At 44.3% G+C, this 25779-nt stretch overlaps 1 protein-coding gene across 4 annotated transcripts in view; it reads right to left on the bottom strand.

Annotated features, from left to right (window-relative positions):
• LOC146808505 (transient receptor potential cation channel subfamily M member 2-like) overlaps nucleotides 1-25779 on the bottom strand; it is a 2014188-nt gene that overhangs the window by 459493 nt on the left and 1528916 nt on the right. For all 4 annotated transcript variants that reach the window (XM_085623584.1, XM_085623586.1, XM_085623585.1 and 1 more), the window contains one exon: nucleotides 13649-13725. In XM_085623584.1, the coding sequence (XP_085479710.1) occupies nucleotides 13649-13725 (77 nt within the window). The remainder of the gene's footprint in view (nucleotides 1-13648; nucleotides 13726-25779) is intronic.

The following is a 25779-nucleotide window of genomic DNA, read 5'->3' as shown; positions in this document are numbered from 1 at the left end:
CTTGTCCCTGAAAGCTGGGAAGATGGTGATTTCAGCACCATAACCCCTTTGTTGATACCTTTTGCAGGGGAAAAGACAGACACTTTCTCCAAAAAATTCCATAAAAAAAAGAAATACTAAAATGTAGCTGTATTTTGGCAAATTTCTGGGTCCCATCCTGGGGAATTCACAAACCCTGGGTACCTTTATAATCCCCATGATGTTGGGGGGGGGGGAGGCCTTGCACCGAAGGGTTTAACATTGGCATACACACGCTGGTGAATTACACTTTTGCCTCAATTTTGTTTTCAGGGAATCAGTGTCCCTTTACAGATACAAAGACTTTCACCTCTCAACGATGGCTCTCACGTAAAGGGTACGTAAGATGAAAGTCCTCTTTCTCTTGGTCGGAGTTTTAAAAACTCCGAGCCGCTGAACAGGTAACCTGTAATCGGACGAGGAGATTTTTCAGGCGAGAATAGATGGAAGCAGGTAAGATTAAACGCAATGGGGTTAGTTGGGACCATATACTTTGGCGGTTACTTACTGGCATATTCATTATTTTTGCAGGTACCCCATACTTCTGGGACCTTGTAGTAACTAATGGGAGTGCATTGGTCTCCCAAGGGATTTTGAATAAGACACGTTTTATTGTGACATTGGCACATATATCAGTGTCGGTCTCTGAATTTACACTGAATCGCAAGTTGATATTTGGATGGGAATCTTCAGGACTCTGACTTCTTAAGCGGCTAACACATATTAGGAGGTGAGCCCAAATTACTGGGACATGCTACCGGAATATTGCAATCCTTGACTAAAAGGCTAATTAATGATACAGTATGTCTCATGTCGCTATATATATTTGTCTTGGCTCTCAGAGGTCATAATTTGAAAAATACTGAATACCTTAAGGTACAGCAAGCTTCTGGGGCTTCCAATTACCTTGGGAGTATCCAACCTTCACACTTTTCTAGATTTGATCATTTAACACAGGATATGGCTAAAATTAAGCAGCACATCACAATAGGGGCGTTACAGAATTTCATATATAATGTGACAGACTTAATTATCGTTTTTTAGGGCATGTTACTGTTTTATTAACTTTTGGCATGTTTATGCTTGGCTGGATAGCGGCAAACGCACAAAATGATTGTTTTTGATTACTATTAAGGTGTATACATATGTGGGTTCTCAACTGTATTGTGCATACAATGAGCACATCACTTTTAGTTTTTGCAAAGGGCAAATTTTGATTGTATACTTTGTGTTATCTCATACACAGCTCATTTGAATTACAAAACTGGCATTTGTATTACTTTTAGACCTGAGGAAGTCGTAGGGGTGATACCCCGAAGCGATGAAACGCGTTGGCTAAAAGAAGTGGATGGAATAAAAACATCTAAGAAGATATAAGAGTTTCTATTGTTGTCTTTCGATATTACTCAAATGTACTATACTGCTTTATGATTAGAATTGCGTGTGCTTCGAATAGTCTGAATTGTTCAAGTTCGCAAAGCACAATATTGCGATGGAGTAGAGAAGCCCACCCACACCTTCTAATGGGAAGGGTGGGGATTGGGACGAGGCTAATAGAATGGACCACTGTGCCATGGTGGGAGAAGAGGTGGCTGTGTGTAAAGCGAGGGGTTGCTCAGGCAATAAATATCTGGTTCCGATGGAAACTAGAAACACTGCTTGAACTTGGCGATGGGGTACTTTTATTCCATAATGCACCGCAGAACGAAAGGAGTGTATAATAGGAACCCCTACTGTACTTGATTAAGACTGCTTAAAACAAAAATGATACGGTGCTCACTTATGTAGGTGAAGCACCCTGCACTATTCCAGACAACCCTTATGGTGATTTTAGTGGTCTTATACAACTATAGAAGGCACTCTAAGTGGTAGCTGCGGAGAGCAGCCTTCAGGCTTAGTCCAGAAGGAGTGTAAAGCAGCTTGTTTTACCAGTACTAATCAAATAGTGTGGGTTAAGTGAAAAAGAACCACACAGTGTATTTATAAAAATATGCATTTATTATAAACACTCACTAAAACTTTGCAATTTCTCCTACCCTGAGATATAATCACAATTCACACAATACTACAACAATAGAGCAGGTAAGTAGCACAAATACACAGTGGGCTCCAGGGGGAGACCAAACCATGTACTAAGAAAGTAGAATACAAACCGCGAGCAGAGTCGAGACTGGACCCAGAAGACATTGGAAGAGGTATGCCGCAGCGGCCAGGGTGCCTGACTCCGGACCACAGGGTTCACGGTTCGATCACCGGCTATGGAGGAAGCTTAACCCAGCACAATGTGACTCTGGGCAATAGCTTGCTTAATCTTCCCGACTGTCCCCAGTGCCGGGACACCTCTCCGGAGGTAGCTGTACGCTTTACAAATGCTGGCATTTCTTCTTTATTTACAGAATTGCCAGGGACCCAAGGAACGACCCAGGGTAAGAACTCAGGAACAACACGTAGACCATGTGCAGAGTGGAAACATGACTGCGTGCTCAATGCAAGTCAATGGGGAAGTCGTGGTTGCAGTTTTAAAGAAGACGGATCCTTCCCAGTGGACCCTGAAGAAATCCCGTGGAAGATGGAGGGTTGGAGATTCACCCCACCAGTGGATACCCCAGGAACCAGGATACCTACACCAGGGAAGATGGGTGCATAGGTGTCAAATGACACCACTTGAGAGTGACCTAGAGGCACGGAAGACCAATGACCATGATGAACAAAGATTAAAGGAAGTTGACGGTGCCCTTGTCGCTGCAGCTGCGAGGACCAGGTGATGCTGTGGGAGACCAGGAGCCATTAACGAGCTGTTCAATATTGGAAGTCAAGAACCAGGGGGTCGGTGTCCAGCATGATCACCAACAAGCCGCAGCAGCAACAGACGAAGAAAGCAAAGGTGCAGTGTCGGGACCAGCAAGGTTCAAGGGACTCACGAAGTGCAGGAAAGTCAGAACAGGCCCGAGCAAGTAGGGGAGCCCTCTGGAGCCAAAGAAGACCCTCAAGAGGACCCACGGGCCAAAGGCACAGGAGTCGCAAGAGGACCTCAAGCAGCTCACCAAGAGTGTAGGCCACAGTGCAGAGGATGCAGTGAGGACAAAGATCTTGGCAGCAAGAGATGCTGAAGGCCAGAGCTTCTTGGAGCCCGAAGATCTCTGGAGAAGAGAGTCAACAAGCCTTGGCAATGGGAAGTCGACGCGGTCAACAGGGCTACATCTCTAGTGGTTCCAACTAGGGATACTGACTTTCAACTTGCTGAGAAGACAGTGCAGGTCTTGAAGGGAGTTGCAAAACAACCACCTGTGCTGCTGAACCTTTCAGATTCCGTGAGATGTGAGGAGCAGCAGACAGGTCAGCTTATTTGCGGTGCCTGCAGATGCAGAGGAGTGACTCCTTCACTCCAAGGGAGATTTCTTCGGCTGTCTTGGATGTCTAAAAGCCTGGACAACAACCTGTCCAACGAAGATCAAAGTGTCCAGACAGTTGAAGATGAAGTGGATTCAGATAAGAATCTTCTCCCATGATAAAGCTGAAGAGCCACCCACAGGTAAACCCTTAAGTACCCTAGGGAAAGGGTTGGGACTATTCAGGGTTCCCTCCCAGAGGAGGGGCTGGACAGAGGGGAGGATACTCCCATGTTCTTTGTCCAGTTTCACGTCATATCGGGAGCCAATGTCTCCCTGAACTGGTTCCAACTGGAGTTTGCAAGGAGGGCACCAAATGTGCCCTTCAAAGCAGCCTGGAGGCCCTGACAAGCACCAACCCCCTAGCACAATACACTGAGTCCTGTCTGGGAGGTGGTTACACTTTCCAGTGACAGGAAACCTATTGTTCTACCTTCTACCTTCCCCAGCTTGAGCCTGGCTCAGCAGCAGGAGGGCAGAAATGTGTCAGTGGACGGCAGCAGCCCTAGCTTTTGTTAGTACCTGAAAGGCTGGTACCAGGAATACAGAGGGGCTCCCTAGGGGCACAACCCAGTACATGGGATCCTACATCCAACACTGGAATCAGTGTTGGGGTAGGATTCCAACAGGTTTGATACCAAACATAACCGGTTTTGGTGCAGCTTATATATAGTTAGACATCTCGTAATTGACTTGATGTCCACTATATGTCTAAAATGTCTGACTGCACTTACAAAGCCGGGAAAATTGACTCCTATGTTTGTAGGGGGTATCCTGCTCATGCATGGCACCCTCACACTTATAACCAAGCACTCTAACTTCAGGATTGAAAGGCCTACCTTAGGTGTGACATAGGTTTTAAGTGCAGTGACCTCCGATATAAAGAAACTTATATCTGTTGTGAGTATTGCTAGCACCAGCTTACACAGGCTGCACTGGCAGTCCTGTAGTCACAGTATGAGTGGTCTGTCATGGGTCGCATATTACATCTTGCAGCCCATGGAGACCTATGCCCTCGGTACCTTAGTAGTAGGTAAGTAAGTAAATGTATTATGCATGATTAATTAAAACCGTTGCATTCAGAACATTACATGTTAATTTCAGTAATGTTGCATTAATAAAACAATTAAAAATAAGGTACAAAGTTAAAAATGCTTTTGTTTTGTGATTAAAAGACATAAAATTGTTTTGAATGTGAAAGCACCACTGGCACAGATTTACGGGCCTGTATAAAGTCAATTATGTAAACTTTCTAGATTAAACCAGTAGAGTGGTCCAATGCAGCATCTACAACACTCTATAATGGGTCTTAACTGTTGGCAGCAGATTTTTTCAGTCTCAATGCTGTCAGGTCGAAGAATTTTGTAAGGCAACAGTTTAGCTGCACTAAGGTTGGATTGAAGCACAGCATCACTGCCTGCCTACAGGACCTCACTCCATGCTGGTTAAATAGTGGTTTTAACAGTATTTTCCGGATGTCATCTAGCTTCTTGCATATGCATATGATATGGATCAAAGTCTCAGTGTCATTCACACACAGACGGCAAAAATGATCGCCCCCTCTTCTTTCCCACGGTTGCAAAAACGGGTTGATTGGGCTGACTCCCAACCGTAGCCTTAGGAATGTTTCTTTGGCCACAAGCTTGGATCCGACCTTGAGGTAGGGCTGAGGTTTAAGAACACTGTAATTGTTGAGCACGACCCAACCATGAGCTCGCTTGGATACCGCTTTCATGTCCGCTATGGCCGATATGAGCCTTGTTGATTTTGTTACTAATTTTTTTAAAAACCAAATGGCCTATTGGACTGTTCCAGGCATCCTTCAGACCAAGAGCCTGCAAGGAGTTCTGAAGGTAGACATTAGCTGGCAACTTTCCAGTGTGGGACAGCTCAAGCCAAAGCTGATTGTTCAAGGACCCTGTGTCAGCAGCTCTGATTTTGTGCCAGCTCTTTAAAAAGACACCCTGCCTTTCTATTTCCTATTTTTGATGACCAAATTCCAGTCTTATTTGAGCAGGAGAAACATATTTGGGGAGCTAGAATATCGCATGATAGGAGGTTGCAATTATACAGTCGAGGATAGCAACGTCTCTTCCAGTCATGGATTCGCTCCCATAGGTGATTGTTGGCTGTAGTTTCGCTTGCAGGATTTTTAAAAAGGGATCGAGCGTTAAGTCCGGCAGCAGTTTCTTGAGGGGTTTTAATGCCAAGCAGGTCATTACTCCCTTCTTTCGTAAGGATTCTAGCTGCGGCTTAAAAGAATTGTTTTTGTACCTTAGTATTATATACTAGAGACTTAGATGGGTACAGCAATATCCAATGAGCAAGGTACCAAAGTCCTTACCATAGTCCAATTTAGGGAGGAAGCATAGTGGCTGGGGTCCTGGTTAGCAGGATGCCAGCCAGACTAGTCAAAAACACACTGACACCAGGCAAAAAGTGGGGGTAGCCATGCTAGAAGGATCATACCTTCCTAAAAAAATTAATCAAGTTAAAAGGCTATGTACTAAAACAAGAGCATGGGGGAGTAATGTACTCCTGAGTAGAGTTACACTAGAACCAGACCCAAAAATGGAACTGCCTGGACCATAAGAGAGGAGAACAGGGTCAACAAGACGCGCCAACCTACTCTAGTACCAGGGCACTAACTTCCTTCATGTACATTTTCCTATGTGTAGTATATAGTTCTATTGTGAATCAAAGTACTTTTCTTCTGGAAAGTTAGGCACCAGGTGGGACACTCATTTATTATCCTATTTGTTTGTTGCGTGCTGAGCCTAATCACCACCACACAACCTCCCTGAAGAAACTGTGGCTGCTCACTATCAGTACCACTGAGAGTAAAGTGCTGAAGAGATTGTTCTTGTGCTACTATGCAGAGTAATAGTAGGACAGACCCTGGGGCATTAAAGGAAATCACCCTCAACTGCATGATTGAAGTCCAGTAGCTCTTGCTTGACTCGTTGTAGGAAGCTGGCTCTGTGTATACTATACCAAAGTAAGGTGTTGTGTGCACAGAGTCCAGGGGATCCCCAGAGGTGTAGCAGAGGCTAAATTAGGTAACCACTAGCCGTTCTCTTTGTGGTAGTATGGGTGAGCAGTTAGGCTTATCCAGAGGGTGGGTTAAGCATGTATTGTATTCACTCAATCAAGACTGATGGCACACAATCAGAGACTGAATCCAGAACAATTAGTTAAGTATACAAAAGGTATACTTATGTTTTATTTTAGAACCAAGCAGGACCTGGTCCAGGTAAGTTGAATATATTACTCAAGTGCATGGTTTACAAGCTAATGCAGTTGTAGATAAATTTTGTAATTGCTACAGATTGATATTGCTTCAAAGCAGTTAAAATTACATGGTAATTACTTATAGATTACTTCCAGAGTACATCGACTTCTCTGGAGGTATGCCTAGATACCACACCTGGAATCTCTCAATACGAGGTAAGTAAGACTTTTTAAGGTTTGCAATGAGTTACTTTCTCCCCATACAAAATATCAAAATCGACACTTAGAACATGTTAGAAACAACAATACACAACATTGGTTCCTGTGGGAGAAAAGTGGTTATCAGTATCACATGTAAGTATGGGTGGGAGCTTTGGGGGTTTAGTCCAAGATTCCCCATGATCTAGGTTGGCACTCCAGTTGCACCCCCAGCAGCACTGGGGCGGCCAGTTGCAGAGTGCAGGGGCCTAACGTTAGTCAACTGGGCTAAGAGGGGCCTTCGGTTAAGTGCGGCTCACAGGCAGGCAACTGGGGTGTGGGAGCAAAGCTCCTGGGGTTAAGGCCAGCACTGCAGAGGTCAATAATTAGCATGGGAGCTGCACGACCTGCGGCACAGGGGAAGCAGGGTGCCAAGGAAGAGTCAGACACCCTGTGCTTCTTAATGGAGACCTTGAGGGGTCTTGGGAGATGCTTGGACACCGTATGTTGGGTCACCCAAGGCAGAGGGGTGTCGGGTACAGCGGTATCTTTTTAGACGTCAGGTCTCTGGACCAGCCCGGTCGCAGTCAGGCTATCTGACTATTAGGTTGCGGTCGAGCGGTCTTACCTGCCTCAGTTGCGGTTGGGGGGATCCTTTAGGGTGAGTCTGCAGGCATTGATTGGAAGCTTGGAGGAGGTCAGAGATAGCTAGATCGCAGGTCTGGATCACTGGGGTGTCCTCCTTGTATTGTTGGGCCCCTCCAACTCAGGCAGTGGGCGTCAGGTGTAGAGTGGTGTAGAACCACAGGACCGCATAGATCTGGGTTGCGGTCTTTAAAACCCTTGTCGAGCAAGTCCGGTGCTCATGGGAGACAGAGTTTGTTAGACGAATGCAGAGCAGGTCCTCCGGGCTTTGAGGGCTGCTGGCTGATGATCACGCCGCAGTTTCTGCTGTAGTCAGGTCAGAGTCAGGACAGGCCGGTAGGGCTGGGGACAAAACAGTGGGTGTCCTCTTCTTCCTCCGTCAGCACAGCTTCTTCTTTCCTTCTTCTTTCTTCCTCAAATCTGAGAAGGCAATGTTTAGGGTCGTCCCTTAATACTCCATTTTTAGGGCGTTACAGGGTAGTGCAGGTTTGGACCAATGGGTTCCATCCCTGGGGTGAATACACCCCTTATGATGCCACTCTCCAGTGGGAGGGGCATGAACCTCTATCTAGTTGGCTGTGTGTACCCATCTTCAAGATGGCGGGGATTAAGATGTGTGATTCACATCGCCTTCCCCACCTGAGAGGTGGGGTTGGCAAAGGAAGACACACCTCTCTTTCTAACTTTGTTTTCCCGCTGATTCTACCACCCAAAGTGGGGGTCAGAAATGGTGGGAACCAGTTGCTGGAAGCAGCAAAAGACAGGAGCAGCTAACAGAGGCAGCAGGCCTTTGAAGCCTCTCCTTCGTGGACCCAACCCATTCTGGGGGAGGAGGCATGACACATCTGCCCAGTAATGATGAACTCCCAGACCATATACTCTTTATGGCTTTTACTGCACTTACAATGTCTAAGAATGGACTTAGACACTGTAGGGGTACAGGGCTCATGCCACTGTACCCTCACCAGTAGTGCAGTGCACCCACCTAGAGGGATGACTTATATATACCATAGGCATGGGTTACAGGCATGGCGCACAGGTATGTGGGCCATGTCGACTCTTCGCTTTTCTATGTACTAAAACATACAGCCTGCAATGGCAGTGTGTGTGTGTAAAGGTACAGAGCCTCTAAGGGTGGTACAATATATGCTGCAGCCCTTAGAGGCCTTTCCTGGTCATAGTGCCCTTGGTACCTGCAGGAGGCTGGCTTTGTATATTGTGCACACTTATTTAAGTAAATCAACCTGCACTAATCCAGACAACAATTATAGTGATTTTAGTAGTCTTAGACAACCATTGAAAGCTCTCTAAGTGGTAGCTGTTTAGTGCAGTCTTCAGGCTTAGTCCAGAAGGAGTGTAAAGCAACTTGTTTTACCAATACTAATCATATAGTGTAGTTTAAGTAAAAAACAACCATACAGTGTAGTTATAAAAATATATATTTTTTAAACACTCACAAACACATTGAAAAGTCTCCTACCCGGAGATGTAATCACAATACACAAAATAATTCAATGATAGAACAGGTAAGTAGCAAAAATACACAGTGGTCTCCAAGGGGAGACCAAACCTTATACTAATTAAGTGGAATGCGAACTGCGACTGAAGTCGAGACTGAACCCACAAGACTTAGAAAAGCTGGGGACCAGAGGAACAACCCAAGGTAAGTATCCAGAAACCCCACAGAGGTGTTGTACATAGTGGAAACGCGACCGCATATGCAATCCAAGACAATGGGGAAGTCGCGGTTGCAGTTTTCAAGAAGAAGGACCATTCCCAGAGGACCCTGAAGAAAGCCCGTGGAAGATGGAAAGTTGGAGAGTCACCCCAACAGTGGATACCCCAGGAGCCAGGATGCCTACAACAGGGAAGCCGGGTGCATAGGTGTGAATAGACGTCAGAAACCGCCATAGACAACAATGGAGGACATCAGGGAAGATGACGCTTGCGAATAAGGTGAAAGAGTCCGGTGGATTCCAAGGGTGGATTCTTGAAGAGGAGTACCTGCAGACAGACGGAACAGAGTCTATGCCATTCGGGAGTGACCAGGAGGCACGGGAGACCAATGACCACTGATAAACAAAGATGCAGGAGAGTTGATGGTACACTTGTAGCTGCACCTGTAGTAGTAGGAGATGTGGGGGCTGTAGCTTCTTGGAGCACAAAGATCTTTGGAGAACACAGCCAACAAGCCTTGGCAATGGAAATGACGATGCGGTGCACAGGGGAGCTGTTCAAGTGGTTCCGACATTGGATACTGGCCTCAAACTCTGTGAGAAGACAGTGCAGGCCTCGAGGTAGTTGCAGAACTACCACCTGTGTTGCTGAGCCTCTCGGAGTCTGTGGGATGTCAGGAGCAGCAGACCGATCAGCTTAGTTGCGGAGCCGGCAGATGCAGGGGAGTGACTCTTTCAATCCAAGGGAGATTCGTCCATGTGTCTTGGATGCCCACAGGCCTGGAGAAGAACATGGATGGGGCACAGAAGATGCAGAAGACTGGCAGCACGACAAGACCAGGAGCAGCAGGTGTCTTCCAGATGCAGTCTCGGTTCCCAAATTGAAGCCCAACAAAGTTCACAGCGCCCAGATGGTTGAAGATGAAGTGGTTTCGGATCTGAATCTTGTCCCTCAATGAATCTGAAGAGCCACCCACAGGTAAGCCCTTAAGTACCCAAAGGAAAGGGTTGGGAAGATTCACTCACTAACACCTTGAAATATCTGCTAGCTGGAGATATAATCACAATACACACAATACTTCAATAATAGAACTGATAAGTAGCACAAATAGACAGTGGTCTCCACGGGGAGACTAAACCATATAATAATAAAGTGGAATGTGAACCACGACCAAAGTCGATACTGGACCCAGAAGACATAGAAACAGCAGGGACTGAAGGAACCACACAGGTAAGTACCCTGGAACCCCATGTAGGCCGTGTGCATAGTGGAAACTCGCCCGTGTGCTCAATACAAGTCAATGGGGAAGTCGTGGCTGCAGTTTTCAAGAAAAACGACCCTTTAAATCTGCAAAAGCAAAGCAAAGAGGGACTTGCAGGCAAGTCCGAAGGCTCTCAAGGGATAGTAGGGGTTGCAATGTCTTTGGGGCCTTGGCAGCATAGGTGAATTGAAAAAGACTCAGCCGGGTGGGCTGGGTACAGAGAAGATGTGCAGCTGGGCAACGGTATGCAAAGAAGCACCTCACTGCCAGGGCTGGAACCTTGGAGCAATTATTCTGGAGCTGCTGGACCACTGCGGAGGTGGGTCGTTGGCGTCCTTGAGTCCCTCGTCGGGTGCTGGCACACTGTAGAGTTGGAGTATGCCTGGACTCAGATTTGGAAGTTTTTGGAGCAAGCAGTCCAGTATTTCGGGTATTGGTGTCTTTCAGCTCTGGTGGGTCCTGGGGCCTTGAGCTTAGGTGCAGAGGCTGAGCTGACCCTCCAGAGCAGGTGTTATTTTGGCTGGCACATGATGACGTTGATCAGGCTGGGGAGCTAGACGACGTTGGTCCGGACTTTGCTGTTTCAGCGACCATTGGCTACAGGGAGATAGTACCTCTATCGCCAGGGAGTTCATTGGCGATTTGCGAAGTGGTTGTGACGATCCAGAATTTGTGGAGGCCACACAGTGATGAGCCAAGATGGGGGATGGTGATTGTCAAGTTTTATGGTGGCAGGAAGGAGTTTGCGCCCAAAGTCCAACACAAGGTCTGCAGTTCTTGGCCCAACAGCATTTCCTCATTTGTCTTTTTCTTGTGTCCATGGATACTAGTGTTCAGGGTGTGGAGATGCCACCTAAATACTAAATTTAGGGGGGTTTACAAGGGAGTGACAGTTAGTGGCCAATGGTCCCCCTACCTGGGGTGTCTGCACCCTCTATTGTGCCTAATTTCTGTGGGAGAGGGGCGTAGCCCTAGCACTGATTGGGAAAGTCCCTCCATCTTCAAAATGGCTGACACTGATGGCTCTTCCAGACTGGTGTGAAAAGCTCCGCCAAGAATAGGCTTTGTTCTTGACCTCTGAGTGCACTGGCGCTCACCCCAAGAGGTCAGAACTCTGTCTAGTGATGGCAGGAGGGCTTAGGCAAGTCGATGATCACACTAAGGGTTGGAAGGTTTTCAGTGGAGCCCTCTCAGGGGTCCTCTGTGTGCAAATATTAATAAATCTGACACTAGAATCAGTGCAGGTTTATTAAGATGAGGTGATGAGGTGTTTGGTGTCAAACAACCCATGGTACAGTGAAGCCATCACAGAGCTGGGGAACTCATAATGACGACTGTCTAGCCCATTTACTCATTATAGCTTTCCTGTTCACTTACAATATCCAAGAATCAGCATGGATATTGCAGGGGCATATCTACTCAGGCAGGTATGTCCTCACAGGGGATATAGTGCACCCTGCCTTTGGGCTGTAAGGCTTGCCAGAGGGGTGTCTTACTTATATCCCATGCAGTGGCTGTGGGCATGGAACACAGGGAAATGTTAATGAGAAAATAGACAACACTTTTAACGTACTCATTCAAAAGTTTCAGAAAAAAGGAATAATGGAGGTGTGCTACGCACAGATCTGTGGGCCGCCCGTCCCACATAAAGGTACATGTGAAGAAAATCAATCACTAAGTTTGCTTTAAACACTGCGTGCACTACTAGCTAAATATATACAGAGTTTAGAATTACTTTTACACAATTTCTTCAAGCGAAATCCAAAAGTAATCAAAAAATACTCATATCACAATAAGTTTCAAACAAATGACTTCTTTGTTGAAAAATATTCCATGCGGTAATCAGAACACATTACAATGGTTACAATAATCATACAATGTACATACAATAATCCATATTCCATATTCTTCAATGCAAATGTTATACTGCGGAAATGCAGATCAAAGGTGTGCAGCCCAATGCATTTCGGAACCAGTCGTCCCTTCTTCGGGGGCCACTAAGTTGAACAAAGAAAAAATAATGAATCACTGCAGCTACTAGGGATCTGTGATCCTTGGTGCTGGTGCGGTGGTTGTGGGGCCGCATTTTGCTTGGCAGTGCTGCTGCGGCACCTCCAAGCATATTACAAGTTTCCTCACTGCGAACCTAACTCGGCAGTGAGACCGCATTGAAAAGGTAGTGGTGAGGAAACAAAGGGGGCCCTACAGGGCCCCCTGATGTCTCAGGTCCTTGGGATGCATGCAGCGGGCACATATTGAACCCCCCTGTGTGCATGCACCTTGCCATCTGGCATGCAATGGACGTCACAGTTCATGCTCTGCAGGAACGGCCTTTGATGTTCCCATTGTGGTGTCGTTTTTAAAGGCACTGCTGTTGGATTGCCAAAGGACAGCCCGCACGATTATGCGGAGACTAATATTTTGGTGAGCGGCTGGCTTTCGAGTTTTGCGGATTGGGGCGGTTGCATGCCACCCCGCTCCTGCACCACCAAACTCGTAATCAGGCCCTAAGTAATTCCCCAAAAGAATGCAAAAATAAAGTAAACAACAGTAAGACTAAAGAATGCCTCACAAACTGTGGTTTGATTCTAGAAAAACATGAATTACAATTAAACAGAATTTGATTTTATTTTTATAGGAACATAAATATGCAGCAAAAGTGAAATCAAAAACAGAACCATTCCTTGGCGTTAAGTCTGGCTTGACAGAGCAGCTGCCTGCAAGACCTAGTTTTACCAATTCCTTCACATATACATAGAGTGGGCGTGTGTCATCTTTGTGGGGCAGTTAGGTGTTGTGATGGCTGCAAAGCCATGTCCATTACCTTCTTGGGGGTGATCAGAATACAAGTAACAACTAATCATCAGGAAAACCTTTAAATTGCCTCTTCTGGAACCCTCACCTGGCAGGGACCAGACCTGACAGAAGAAAGTCAGCCCTACAGAAGACACGTGAGAGGGGCCTCCTGTTAAGCCTTTAATATCCGAGGAAGGAAGAGCCCAGTGTTAGCTCCTGGAAGAGAGGAAGGAAGATAGAAACTCAGGACAAATGAGGGGAGAATGAAAGGGAGGGAAGAAGAGAGGTAGGAGGAGGAAGGAATAAGTTAAAGTGGGAATTCCCAAAGAAGAAAACACGGAAGGGAGTAATTAACTATAAAATAATCAAACTGTATGAGAGGTAGGTGAATCGAACATAACAGACAAAGAGGCCTCCTCTGTGCCACACTTACTCTGTCAGTAGGTTCTGTTTTTCTCGTCCTTCTTTCTCTGCGGTGTAGGAAGGAGGGTCGTAGAGATTGAACTCCACCTGGGGAGAACAAAAAACATTCTTAGACGATGGCTACACACGGACACACACAAAACTGAGAAACACACTCTTACTCTATTTACTACACGCCCACACAGTCTTATTGACTCCGATTTTGCACACACACCTGGACTATACATACTTAAACCAAAATTGTGCAAGTCTCTAAGGGGCATATTAGCAAGGGCAGTTTCGCAACTTTAGTGGCACTTTTTGCCGCTAAAGCAGCGATATTCTTATCGCCCTATTAACAAGGCGGCGCTAACATGCATCAGAGCATGTTAGCAGCCGATTTTCTAATACTACGCATCTTAGCGACATACATCGCTAATCAGATGCAAAGTAGGCATTCCTTAGAATAACTTCATTGAAAAACGTCGCAAACACAACTTCGCTGTATTATCAACGCTGCCCCGATACCGCGTAGCGATGAGAAAAGACACGCTAAGCCCCCATTATCGCATGATCCTAACACCTGAATAAAACCTGACTTAGCATTATTGCCTATGGGAGGTGGATTGTATGGTTAAGTCCACACTCCCCTATTACCAAGCTTTTCATTAGCGCTGTGAAATCATCGCTGGAATTCACATGCTAATGATCAGTATCGCTGTCTATCGCAGGATTGTACTTCGCCTGTTAGCAAAGCGTTGCTAATATGACGCTAACACGGCGATGTAATTCAGTGATAGAGCGCGATAATGAAAAACGTTGTAAGCGTGTTTTGTGATATTTATCGCAGTTTGTAGATAATATGTCCCTTAGTGTACACACACCTGGTCGCTGACTGCAGGGAACACACACATATACTTACTACTAAAACACTCCACGCTCTCTTGTTTTTCTCACGGGCTCACTCTTTATGCTCTTACCCTTGCTCTTTTTAACCTCTCGCCCTCTCTTAGGGGCATATTATCAAGCCCCATATCACCGCGTTATCAGCACTTTTCTGCCGATAACGCAGCGATATTTGCATCGCCGTATTATCAAGGCAGCCTTAAGGCAATTAACGTGGCTTAAGGCCACGTTAATTGGCTTAACGCTGCCTTGGTAATAGGGGCCATTTCCCGATAAACTTATTGTGAAAGAGGGCGTGCAGTGGGTGTTCCACCGCAATACCCATTCACTTCGACCCTGCCACCTATTATCAAGCTTGGCGATAATAGGTGGCAGCTCCGAACTTAAGACCAGAAAAATCCTAGTCTAAAGGTGGCAAAACGAGGAGAAATTCTTAATTTCACCTCGTTTTTGCTTTTTCCATGTGTGCTGCCTTGTGCAGCACACATGGAAAAAGCAAAATGCCAAGGTTTCTTTATGTACAGGAAGGTGTCCCTTCCTGTACATGAAGAAACCTCTTTTTAAAAATGCCAATTTGCAACTTACATGTGTGCTGCATGAATCAGCACACATGTAAGTTACAAAATGGCATTAAATGTTTGTTTATATGCAGGAAGGAACTCCTTCCTGTACATAAACAAACCTTCCCTGCTCGCAGACACCCTTGCACTCTGGTGCAAGGGTGCCTGCGCTGGTGATAAGTTGTAAAACTTATCGCCAGCGCAAGGGGAAACACTAGGCTGCACCATGTCCTTGGAAATATGGTGCAACCAAGCGTTTCCGAAGTGGCGAAGAGAGGCGTTAAGCCAAGACGGCTAACGCCTCTCTTCGCCACTTTGTTGATAATATGCCCCTTAGTCTCTCTCAGCATCATTTTATTTTATTACCATTTTTACCTGTTACATTCTCCCCTGACTATTCTCTGCCTCTAATTCATACACTTTTATTTTTTTCCCTCTCTCTCACTCAATCTCTCTCCATTACTCGTTCTGTCTTTGTTACTCTCTCCTTCCCTCCCTGTCTATACACATACGCCCTTACTATTTCTTCATTTATTACTGTCTCAATCCGACTTTAGGGTTCAGTCATTGATAGTCATTTGTCGTTGGGCTCCTCCTGATAATGAACCAGTAGCGGCTTGTGTGGAGTTAGAGAGTTGCCAACCCTTGCTGCCAGCCTCCACGTGCCACCACATATGCTACTCTCTGAACCCCCTTTACTTTTCCACTAGACCTTACCCCACCTGCCTCTGCCCCTCAGGTGTCTGGGCAGGACGGGCCAGTCTTACTGACTGTCAAGCTGCAGGGATGAAGCCACTGCTCTTCCCCCCATGCACAGCCCCAGTGATGGCATTGCCTCCCGTTCCAGCTCCTCTACTTCAACTTCTGGACACAAATGACAGGGAGCCCCTCAAACAGCCTTCCTTCTTGTTTGTTAAAGACCCTCACCTACTATTACCGGCAAACTTCATCATGGGGTCTCTTCCTGGTCCCTACAAAGATGCATGGGCTCAATCATACTAAAGAGAGCTCTTATGGGATGACCCTACTGGGGCCTTATCATTCAATTCAAATACCTAGGAGACGCCCAGGTATCCCTTTAATGATGGGTGTGCCTGGTATAAATTAAAATGGAGAAGGGGAGTTTATGGGGTATAATAGCCTTACACCCTCATCAGTGTCGACAGATGCCAGTCTGTATTTGGCCGCTATGGGTCCAAGGCTTTCGTCAGGACAGAGAATGGTGCCCCGGAATCTGGGTTCTTTTTCACTTATTTGCTTACCTGTTGCCTATCGTCCTTTCTCTGTTCAGTCTGACTAAAGACACACAATATATAACATGCAAAAGCACCTCTCAATTAATTATGTTTGCATATATAGTTGGCTTAACAAGAAGAGCTTGGGGCTTATGTAGGCGCTAAAGACTTAAAAACTGCGTGACTACAGGGGCATGCCCCCCTTCTTCTAACATAACACAGATTATTTCCACAGTGTGGAAGTTATTCGGGTCATACTCATACGCTATTTAAAACCAATTAATTTAAGGCATATCAGTTGTATGTTATGTTATGTTATATGGGAATTTATGTAAGCGCACGTTCACCTACAGGTCTCTTGGCGCTGATGAGTTTGAGCAATAAAAGAAAGGGAAAAAAGATAGAGGATCAGTTAATTATAGGCCAGGGAGAACAGACAGGTTTTTGGAGATTTCCTGAACCGCATGTAGTCAGCCTCCAGCCTAATAGAAGCAGGCAATAAATTCCAAAACTTCGGGCCCAGATAGGAAAACTGGGTCCCTCCAATGCGTTTCCGTCTAATTCTAGGCACCGTCAAAAGATTCAGATGCTTCGATCTCAGATTACGCTGAGGCAGGTGCTTACTGATGCACGAGAGAATGAAACTTGGACCGGTTTCTTGAGTGGCTTTGAAAAGGATTCAGCCAATTTTAAACATCACACGCTGCTCCACTGGAAGCCAGTGGAGATCTTTAAGTAGCGGGGTAATGTCACATTTTCTATCCGTAAGATGGATGATTCTAGCTGCTTGATTCTGAATCATCTGAAGACGGTATCTCAGATATGATGGAATGCCAAGGTAGAGGGCATTTCCATAATCTAATTTTGAAAGGATAAGGGCAATCACAATTTGAATACTGGCCTCTTTACTAAAGAAGCTTCTGATCTTGCGCAGTTTACAAAGTTGGACAAAGCAGGCAGAAGTAACTGCGCTAATTGGGCGCTCATAGAGAGGTCAGAGTCAATGTGAAGACCCAAACTCTTAATCGCTGGTTTGGGGACTGGGGCCGCACCTAACTCAGGGGGCCAGTGGGTGAGTGTCCAGTGAGTAAGTTTGTTGCTTGGGATGATTATCTCAGTTTTTTCAGAGTTGAGCTTTAGTTGATTCTTATCCATCCAGGTTTTTACATACATCATAGAGCTACTAACAAGATATTTGGTGGAGTTCTCCAGAGTAAAAATCAGCTGCATGTCATCAGCGTAGTTGAAAATCTTTTCCCCCATCTGCCGAAGACTCGAGAATAGGGGACGTATGTAAATATTAAAAAGGGTCGCCGAAAGGGAGGAGCCCTGTGGGACGCCACAGCTTATTTCAATCCAGGAAGGAAAACAGTGGTGAGTTTGGGAACCATAGGACGGGAGGGAGGTCCTTTCACCAGAATGCAGATTGATTTCATTGAAATGCCCCCGTGTAATCGACTAAGATATGTCTTAGTAGTTGTCTGTTTGTTTTCACGTTGGGGGGAAGCGTACCCGTCTAGAAGGAGGGATGGAGTTACAGTAGCGAAACTCCTATTGATTGAGTTCATTCCTAGATTTGGTTTTCCAGTAACAATTGAATCAGATAGAGGAACGCATTTTCAGAATGAAATCATAAAATTAATTTGTGAAGCATTGAATGTACAACAGAAACTACATTGTGCCTATCGCCCAGAGGCTTCTGGAGTAGAGGAACAAATGAATGGCACCATTAAAAACAGATTAGGAAAAATGTGTTTGGCCACAGGTCTAAAATGGCCAGAGGTCTTGCCTCTGGTGCTCATGACTATTAGGTGTATTCCTGGTAGGAACACTGGCCTGAGCTCCCATGAAATTGTTATGGGTAGAGCAATGAGACATGTTTTTATTCCTGTCAACAAACTACTGCCTATATCTGATGACTTCGTTTTGGATTATTGCAAGGGGTTGGCTGATTCCATTCATTCTGTATTTCATCAGGTTGGACCGAATGCAACCACCCTTGAAAAGAAGCCAGCTCATGATTTGAGTCCTGGAGACTAGGTGTGGATCAAAGTGCATAGAAGCAGAAATTGTCTGGTCCCACGCTGGGGGAAACCAGGCCAAGTGAATCTGACCACCACGACTGCTGTGAAGTGTGCCAGGGTAAAGATTTGGATTCAAGCTAGTCATACTCTTTGAATCCCCAGTCCCATAAATAGACCTGAGGATGAGTATTTGGAAGAGTCCGATACCAGTTCTGAGTCAGAATCAGAAGAAACAAGAACGAGACAGAACTCAAGAGCGGGAGAAGCGGAGTTGAGCCAAGTTGCGGAGCCAGAGAACATACCACTGAGGAGACGACTGGAACTCTCCGACACTAGTTCCAAATCAAAGACTGAACAGGTGGAAATAGAGGAAAGGATAAAGGAGAATCTTGAAGAAAATGAACAAGAAATTCTTGATAAAGAAGCACCAAGTGCAAGCACAAGAGAAATTCCGCCCTGAAATAATAGAAATAGAAGGTGAGGAATTAGATACAGTGAGTAAGGGTAAGATTATTGCGGAAGACCCCCGAGGAGGTGTAGGGATAACACACATCCAGGTAGAAGAAGGGACAGTTAGTCAGCAGGAAGATTGCGTGGAAGAAACACGAGGGCGGAAAACAGTAGGTAGTGAACCTGAGGTCCTGAGAGAAAAATCCAAAGAAAGAAAAAACCAAACAGATACTGAATTGGAAGAAAGTGAAGGAGAAGGCCAAGAAGGACGAATCTTGAGGAAAAGATCTTGGAAAACAGAGCGAGGTGAGAAGGGGAGCGGGTTGAAAAGACCGTCAAAAGAGGAAGTTTGGCCAAATAAAATTAAGAGACTGAGATAGGGACTGACGAGAGTGAGATCTCCTAACGCTGAACAAGTGAATGAAGTGTCTAGTCAAGAGAAATCAGAAGGCACTGGTCAGGCACACTTGAAAAGAGAGAAGAAACCCAACCAGAAGTACAAGTCACCGGAGTGGACGTATGTGGCACTTCCTGATATACAAGAGGAAGCAGACAGCCAAGGAATTCTAGGAGTGACTGTACCAGAAGTGGTTGAAGAAGAAGACGATTCTGAAATCCTTAGAGTTATCTTATCTGATATCAGAGAAGAGACGGATAATCAGGAAGCTCTGAACCGAGATTGTGAAAACCAAGACAAAGACAATCAAATGCCGTATTTTAGTGACAAAGAAAGATACAGAGGATTTAAAATACTGGACGAGACATATAACCGAAAGAACCAAGTAGGCACTTAAAACCTTGGGTTTAGACAAAAATTAAGTTGTGAATAAAGGAGGCTAAGTCAAAAGACACTGATCATTTCCGAAATGGCAAACCCAGAAGGTAGAAAACCTACATGTGGGTTTCTCCGAAGATGGTGCAAGGTGTGTTGTTGTTGTACAGGATTACTAATGCTTCTATGGATTATATTAGCATTAACAATTTCATTTAAAGTGACATTCGAAAGGGTAGAAAACCACACTGAGAACAGGACTAACAGAGAAGAGGTTTATAATACTCATGCGACTAAACTGGTAGATAGAACAGATTTTCATAAGGATAGATCTATAACTGACTTTTCTAATAATGTTTTTTCAAAGTTACTATATGAATATGGGAAGGCTATGGACGTTACAGATTGCTATGTTTGTATGCAGTTACCTGCATTGGTGGCAGAGGGTGTCACCTATCATCACCTTCCATTGACATATGGCATAACCTGTAGCGTATTAGCGAGCTTGTTCTATAAAACAGGGAAATTAAAATATTATTATACTGATATAGATAATGTTTTCTCGCAGGTATCTGTAGTTCCAGAGCTAAATAAGGTGATTCCTGGTAGAACTTAAAGTGAATTTTTCTTAGAAACTAGAGAATTAACTTTAGAAGAAGTGTTTAAGAACAATCTTACTTGTAGTCTGAGAAAAGAAGAGAAGACTTTCTTGGACATGGTAGAAGAGAGGAGAATTAAGATGAAAAGAAAGGTTTCTGGGGAAAAGATGGAAATAACTTTTTGGGGTGCTGAGAAGGAAAACCATTTAAAGGGAGAAACAAATCCTGCAATGGCTTTGGATTGGCCTTAGAGAGGGAAATTGTGCATCAGTAGAGATAACAGTTTATGATAATTATTTTGTAGGTGCAAGTGAATGCCATGATGTATATAAGATCATGGGAGGATGGGGATTTAAAGGAGGAAATGATCTGGTATTCCCTGGAATATATTACATCTGTAGGAACAGGGCTTATTATAGGTTACCGGACCATTGGTATGGTACATGCTACCTAGCCCTGGTCTTCCCAAAAATATTTCATGTGGGAAGAGGAGAGGACAGTTTGCACGAGATTGGTAGACAACTAACACGTAGAAGGAGGGAAAGTTGGTCAGAAATTGTAGGGGATATCTTTGGAGCACTGATACCAGCCGTTGTAATATCTCTGAATGCACATAAAATTAGAACATTGTCTACAGTTGTGGATCGCTTATCGACAAGCACAGCTGGAGGGTTCTTATTGGTAAATACCAAAATGGTTGCCATGAGAGCCATGATTATGCAAAATCTACTTGCCCTTGATATTATTTTAGCAAAAGAGGGAGGAGTCTGTGGAATGCTGAAGGTACAACATTGCTGTTCTTACATTCCTGACAAGAGCCAACATTTAAAGAAATATATCAAGAATATAACTGATTTGCATGAGGAAATTGTTCCATTGGAGGTTGAAAGTGTTTGGGAGAAGCTTGGTAAAGGCTTTTCTACTATAAAGGGTTTATTAACCAAATTAGGTAGTTCATTTATAGGTAAAATACTAATGCCAGTGTCTTGCGTGGTAATACTGATACTGATCTTAAGATTAGGATGTGTATGTATAAAAAGAAGAAAATTACAAAATAGAATAAAAATAGTAGTTGTGAAAAGAAAGGAGGAGGAAATAAGAGAAAGAGAGGTAGGAGATATAGAACTAGAAGAATGGTAAGAAAACATGTACAAGAAAACATGAGAGGATGAGATGGGAGATACTATGATGCAACCTAATCAAGTGTAAGGGAACTGAGTAATCACTTCCGCAAAAATTTATGACTTAGTGGGATTTGTGGTGATGTTAAAAATCACCAAAGGGGGGATTGATGGAGCAGGTAAAGCAACATTTTGTATACCTTCTCTATTTGCACGAAAATATTAATTACGTAATCATTCTAAATATTAACTCGTACTAATTGTGTGGAGACTAAAAGCTAGTTGCATGGCTAATAATTAAATAATTAACTATGGTACGCAAACTAACTGTAGGATGTATTGAAATAGAGAATTGCATGATTTACGTTGCTTTTGTGATGGTTTGTGCTTCCAGTGTTGCAGAATGGTGAGTATTATTGCTTTAAATGTTGCTACAAGCTAGGAAAATACTAATAAATATTGGGATTAGTGTGGGTTTAATATTAGAATCTTAATTTCCATATATTAATTACTGTTATGTTTGTTTTTACTTAAGTTGGCATTTGGGCCTACTAGGCCGCAGTACTTAAAATGGAGTTCGGAAGTGGCTACCGTCAATGTGAGCGCGATGTCTACTGCGCAGACTCGGATGGCTCTGAAGATCTCCAGGCGACCTCTGAAGAGAGACAAAATGTTCTTTGTCAAGGATAGGAACGTAGAGGACTGCCAAGACCCAACTAGTGTGAATGACTGAAAGGACAATAGCGACCTGTACAAGAAGGTTTACATGTTCTTTACGAAAAGAATACAATTGGGGGAATGTCATGCCCGGTCTCACGGGAAACAGGCAAATCTGGGAATATTGAAAAGTATTACAAAATTCAGAGGGTTTAGCCATTCAGAACACTTCTACTCCTAAATTGTTGCTCATTGTCCTACAAGTAAGGAGAAAAAGGGTATATAAGGGGGGGGAATTTAGAAGAGGGAAAAAGTCAGTTTCATTATCCCATTGGTGGCTGTTGGTGTGGAGGATCGATTGTTGGCTCATTGACGCGATCGCCTGGTCCTTGGCTGAGTTGTGGGGACTGTATTGCGCTGAGAGATATTTCCTGGACTTACCTGGGTTCCTCCTTGAATATAAAAGGACGATTCCATCTGAAGGGATTTTGATTTATGTCGTGGGTTGTCGGGTTCTTCTGGAAATGGTCGCCAATATTCAAATTTAGGTAAATGTGAATGTTCTGTAAATTTGTGTTTGAGATTAAAGATTGAAATCGCTAATAGAAATCTGATATGAACTGTAATTCTTCATATGCTGACAGAGTGAATTAATTAGATAAACTAAACATTGATTAATAAGTTTGTGATTCTTTAATAAGGTACTGAAAGTTAATCGAAAGGTTCCGAAACTTTGAATGTGTTTTAGCTGGTTCTAATTCACCATCAACCAGTCCAACTAATTGGTCCATCGACCAAGTGGTGGAGTGCCTTGATGTTAAAGTTAGGATTCTATAGGTATAGATGTATATAATGTATATACTGTAAAGAATTTTTCCGATAGGTAACAAGGTACCCCCCCACATGTCCAGCCCTCCTTCTCCTCCTGTGTGCAGATTCGAGTGAGACATATGAGTGTTGGTGTTATGGACCCCACCAATGAATGCGTGTATGAATGAGCAAGTGTGGTGACAGGTCTATGACGCAGGGAGGATATGTAAATTTAACAGGGGTTATCGCTACTTTTCCTGACGCTATGCTTCATAGCGTGGGGCTTGATGATAGGAGAAATGTCGCTTAGCGACATTTCTCCTGTCACGTCAGGTCAGGAATGCCCGCTTTCCATCTCATTAGAGATGCAAAGCTGGGCGTTAAGATTTCATGCGTTAATGCAAGATTTCACGCGTTAGCGTGACCTTGCTAATTAGGCGATAAAATTATCGCCGCTTTTTGTCCGAAAACAGCCACAAAAGCGGCGATAATTTTCTATCGCCGCCTTGTAAATATGCCCCCATGTTGTTCCTGCTTACATTTCATATACTTTACTTAATCTTGCATTCCCTATGAGTGTGCTTTTTCCAGTAGGTTGTTACTTTTTCTACAGGCTGGATATTACTCTTATGTGCCAAATCATTTGAAATCAGTCGCATCCAGGTGTTTATAGCAGGGCACAATTGGGTGCAGCCGAAGGCATGCAAATTATTTTATTGGAGCAGTAGGGTGTTAAGTGAGGGAGAGAATATGGCCCTATGGTCAGAGCGGACGTTGTGGTGGTGATAGGGGCTTAGCCTTATTTACAAGGCAGCGTTAAGCCACTTAATGTGGCTTAACGCTGCCTTGTAAATAAGGCCCCCTTTCATGCTATGGTTTGCATGAAAGGGGTGGGCAGTGGGTGTTGCGGTGGGCGTTCCACCGCAACACCCATTGTTTCTGAGGCTGCCCCCTATGTACAAGGGTGGCGTACATAGGAGTCAGCACCAAAATTACGACCTGGGAAAACCTGGTCTTACGTTGGCGAAACGAGGAGAAATACATTATTTCTCCTTGTTTTTGCTTTTTCCATGTGTGCTGCCTTGTGCAGCACACATGGAAAAAGCAAAATGCCATGGATTGTTTATGTACAGGAAGGTCCGCTTTTCCTGTACATAAACAATCTTTAAAACTAAAATGTCATTTTGTGACTTTCATGTGTGCTGTGTCAAGCAGCACACATGAAATTCACAAAATGGCATTTCAGGATTGTTTATGTGCAGGAAGGGGCATCTTCCTACACATAAACAATCCTCCCCTGCACGCTGACACCCTTGCACTCTGGTGCAAAGGTGCCTGCGTTGGCGCTACTGGCAGGGGGAAACATAAAGCTGCACCATATCGTTGTAAATATGGTGCAGCCTTATATTTCAGAAGTGGCGGAGAGAGGCATTAAGCCAGGAAGGCTAATTCCTCTCTCCGCCACTTCCTTTTGAATATCCCCCTAAGTTTGCAAGCTTTATAGTCTCTATGCTTCATGCACAAGCAATGTTAACCTTAGCTGTCTGCTTTGGGGCCACTGGAATTATGCAGCAATGGAAGACAAAATTATGTCACAGTGTTGACTAAATTATGCACCAAAAAAGGTACATAACGTGGTACATTTTCTGATACTTTCTTATTTTGACATTTTTACACATACTAACAGCCTCTGCAAAGATTTTGCCTCAGTGCCAGTGTAACATACAAATGCAGCAGTGAGAAAGGTGAACAGTCAACTCTCCAAAAGCTCTCCCGTTTGCAGCAACACAAGTCACATTTTTGAGTGACTCTTGATCCATTTGATAGTTTGCAAAAGAGAGATGAGGTACCTAGGAGTTAAGATTACACACAACATAGCTGACCTCACCAAGGTGAATTTTAATAAGCTCAGAAAGGAGATCAGTGATAGTTTATGGGGATGGATGCATTTACCACTTACATTATTTGGCCGAGTTAATTTGGTGAAAATGATGATTCTTCCAAAGCTAACTTTTTTATTTGAAACAATTCCTTTGAATTTTAGGAAGGATTGGTTTGTAAGGTTGCAGAGCAAAATCAGTTATTTTCTTTGGATGACAAAAGGGCCACGTTTGTCCTGGAAGAATCTCAGGAGGAAGCTAGTGAAGGGGGGGTTTAGCCCTGCCAGACCCGCTGCTCTATTCATGGGCATTTATGTTAAAAAATGGTAGGATGTTATTTGGAACCCCTATAGACACCAAAATAGGGGGAGAATGTTTAGGGAGATGCAGAAGAAGCAGAGAAATGCTGAGAGTGGGGTTTTGTTTAAATTTGCCGATACGAAATATTTTAAGAAGGTTAGAGTGAAGGTTTTAAAGGACTTGGCAGAAACATGGTATAGAATTAGAAGGGCTTTGAAAATTCCATATTTTAGTCAGTTGGCTCCAATTTGGGACGCACCAGGGTCCCCACTTTGGACAAAAGATTTACTGGCTCGTCCCTTAAAAGAAAGGGGTTTATTGAGTTGGAAGCAGTTATTCCCGGAAGGGCAGTTATTGTCATGGGAGCAGTGCGAAGAGGAGTGGGGACCTAGTTGCTCCAGATTTAAATACCTCCAGATTCATAGTTGGTACGCGGTATCGGGTGATTTGATGAACTGGAGGAGAAGCTTCTTTCTAATTGTACTTTTAAGAAAGAAATTGCACTGTGGTATTGACTAATACTCGAGATGGAGGATGGTCCTTTCATGCTACCAGAGAGCCTGTGGGGAAGGTGCTTGCCAGAGATCGCGGTGGAAGACCAATGGCAAGTGACAATGTCTATGCTTTATAAAACAGTGAAACCTGCGTATTTAAGGAAGAACCACTTTTTTACTATGCATAAGGCCTATTGGACTCCACGAAGGCTTTCCAAATTCTAGAGTGGTGGTGTGTCCCAAGTGCGGAAGCCCGAAGGAAGATGATTTGCATATGTTTCTACAATGCCCGAAGATTCAGACCTTTTGGGAGGCCGTGAGTAGCTGTTAATCAAGGGTTCTAGGCTTGCAGAT

This window comes from Triturus cristatus, chromosome 8 (assembly GCF_964204655.1).
Source record: "Triturus cristatus chromosome 8, aTriCri1.1, whole genome shotgun sequence".
Classification (NCBI taxonomy): domain Eukaryota; kingdom Metazoa; phylum Chordata; class Amphibia; order Caudata; family Salamandridae; genus Triturus; species Triturus cristatus.
The sequence above is the reverse complement of the archived record's forward strand: the minus strand, read 5'-3'. Positions and strand labels throughout refer to the sequence as shown.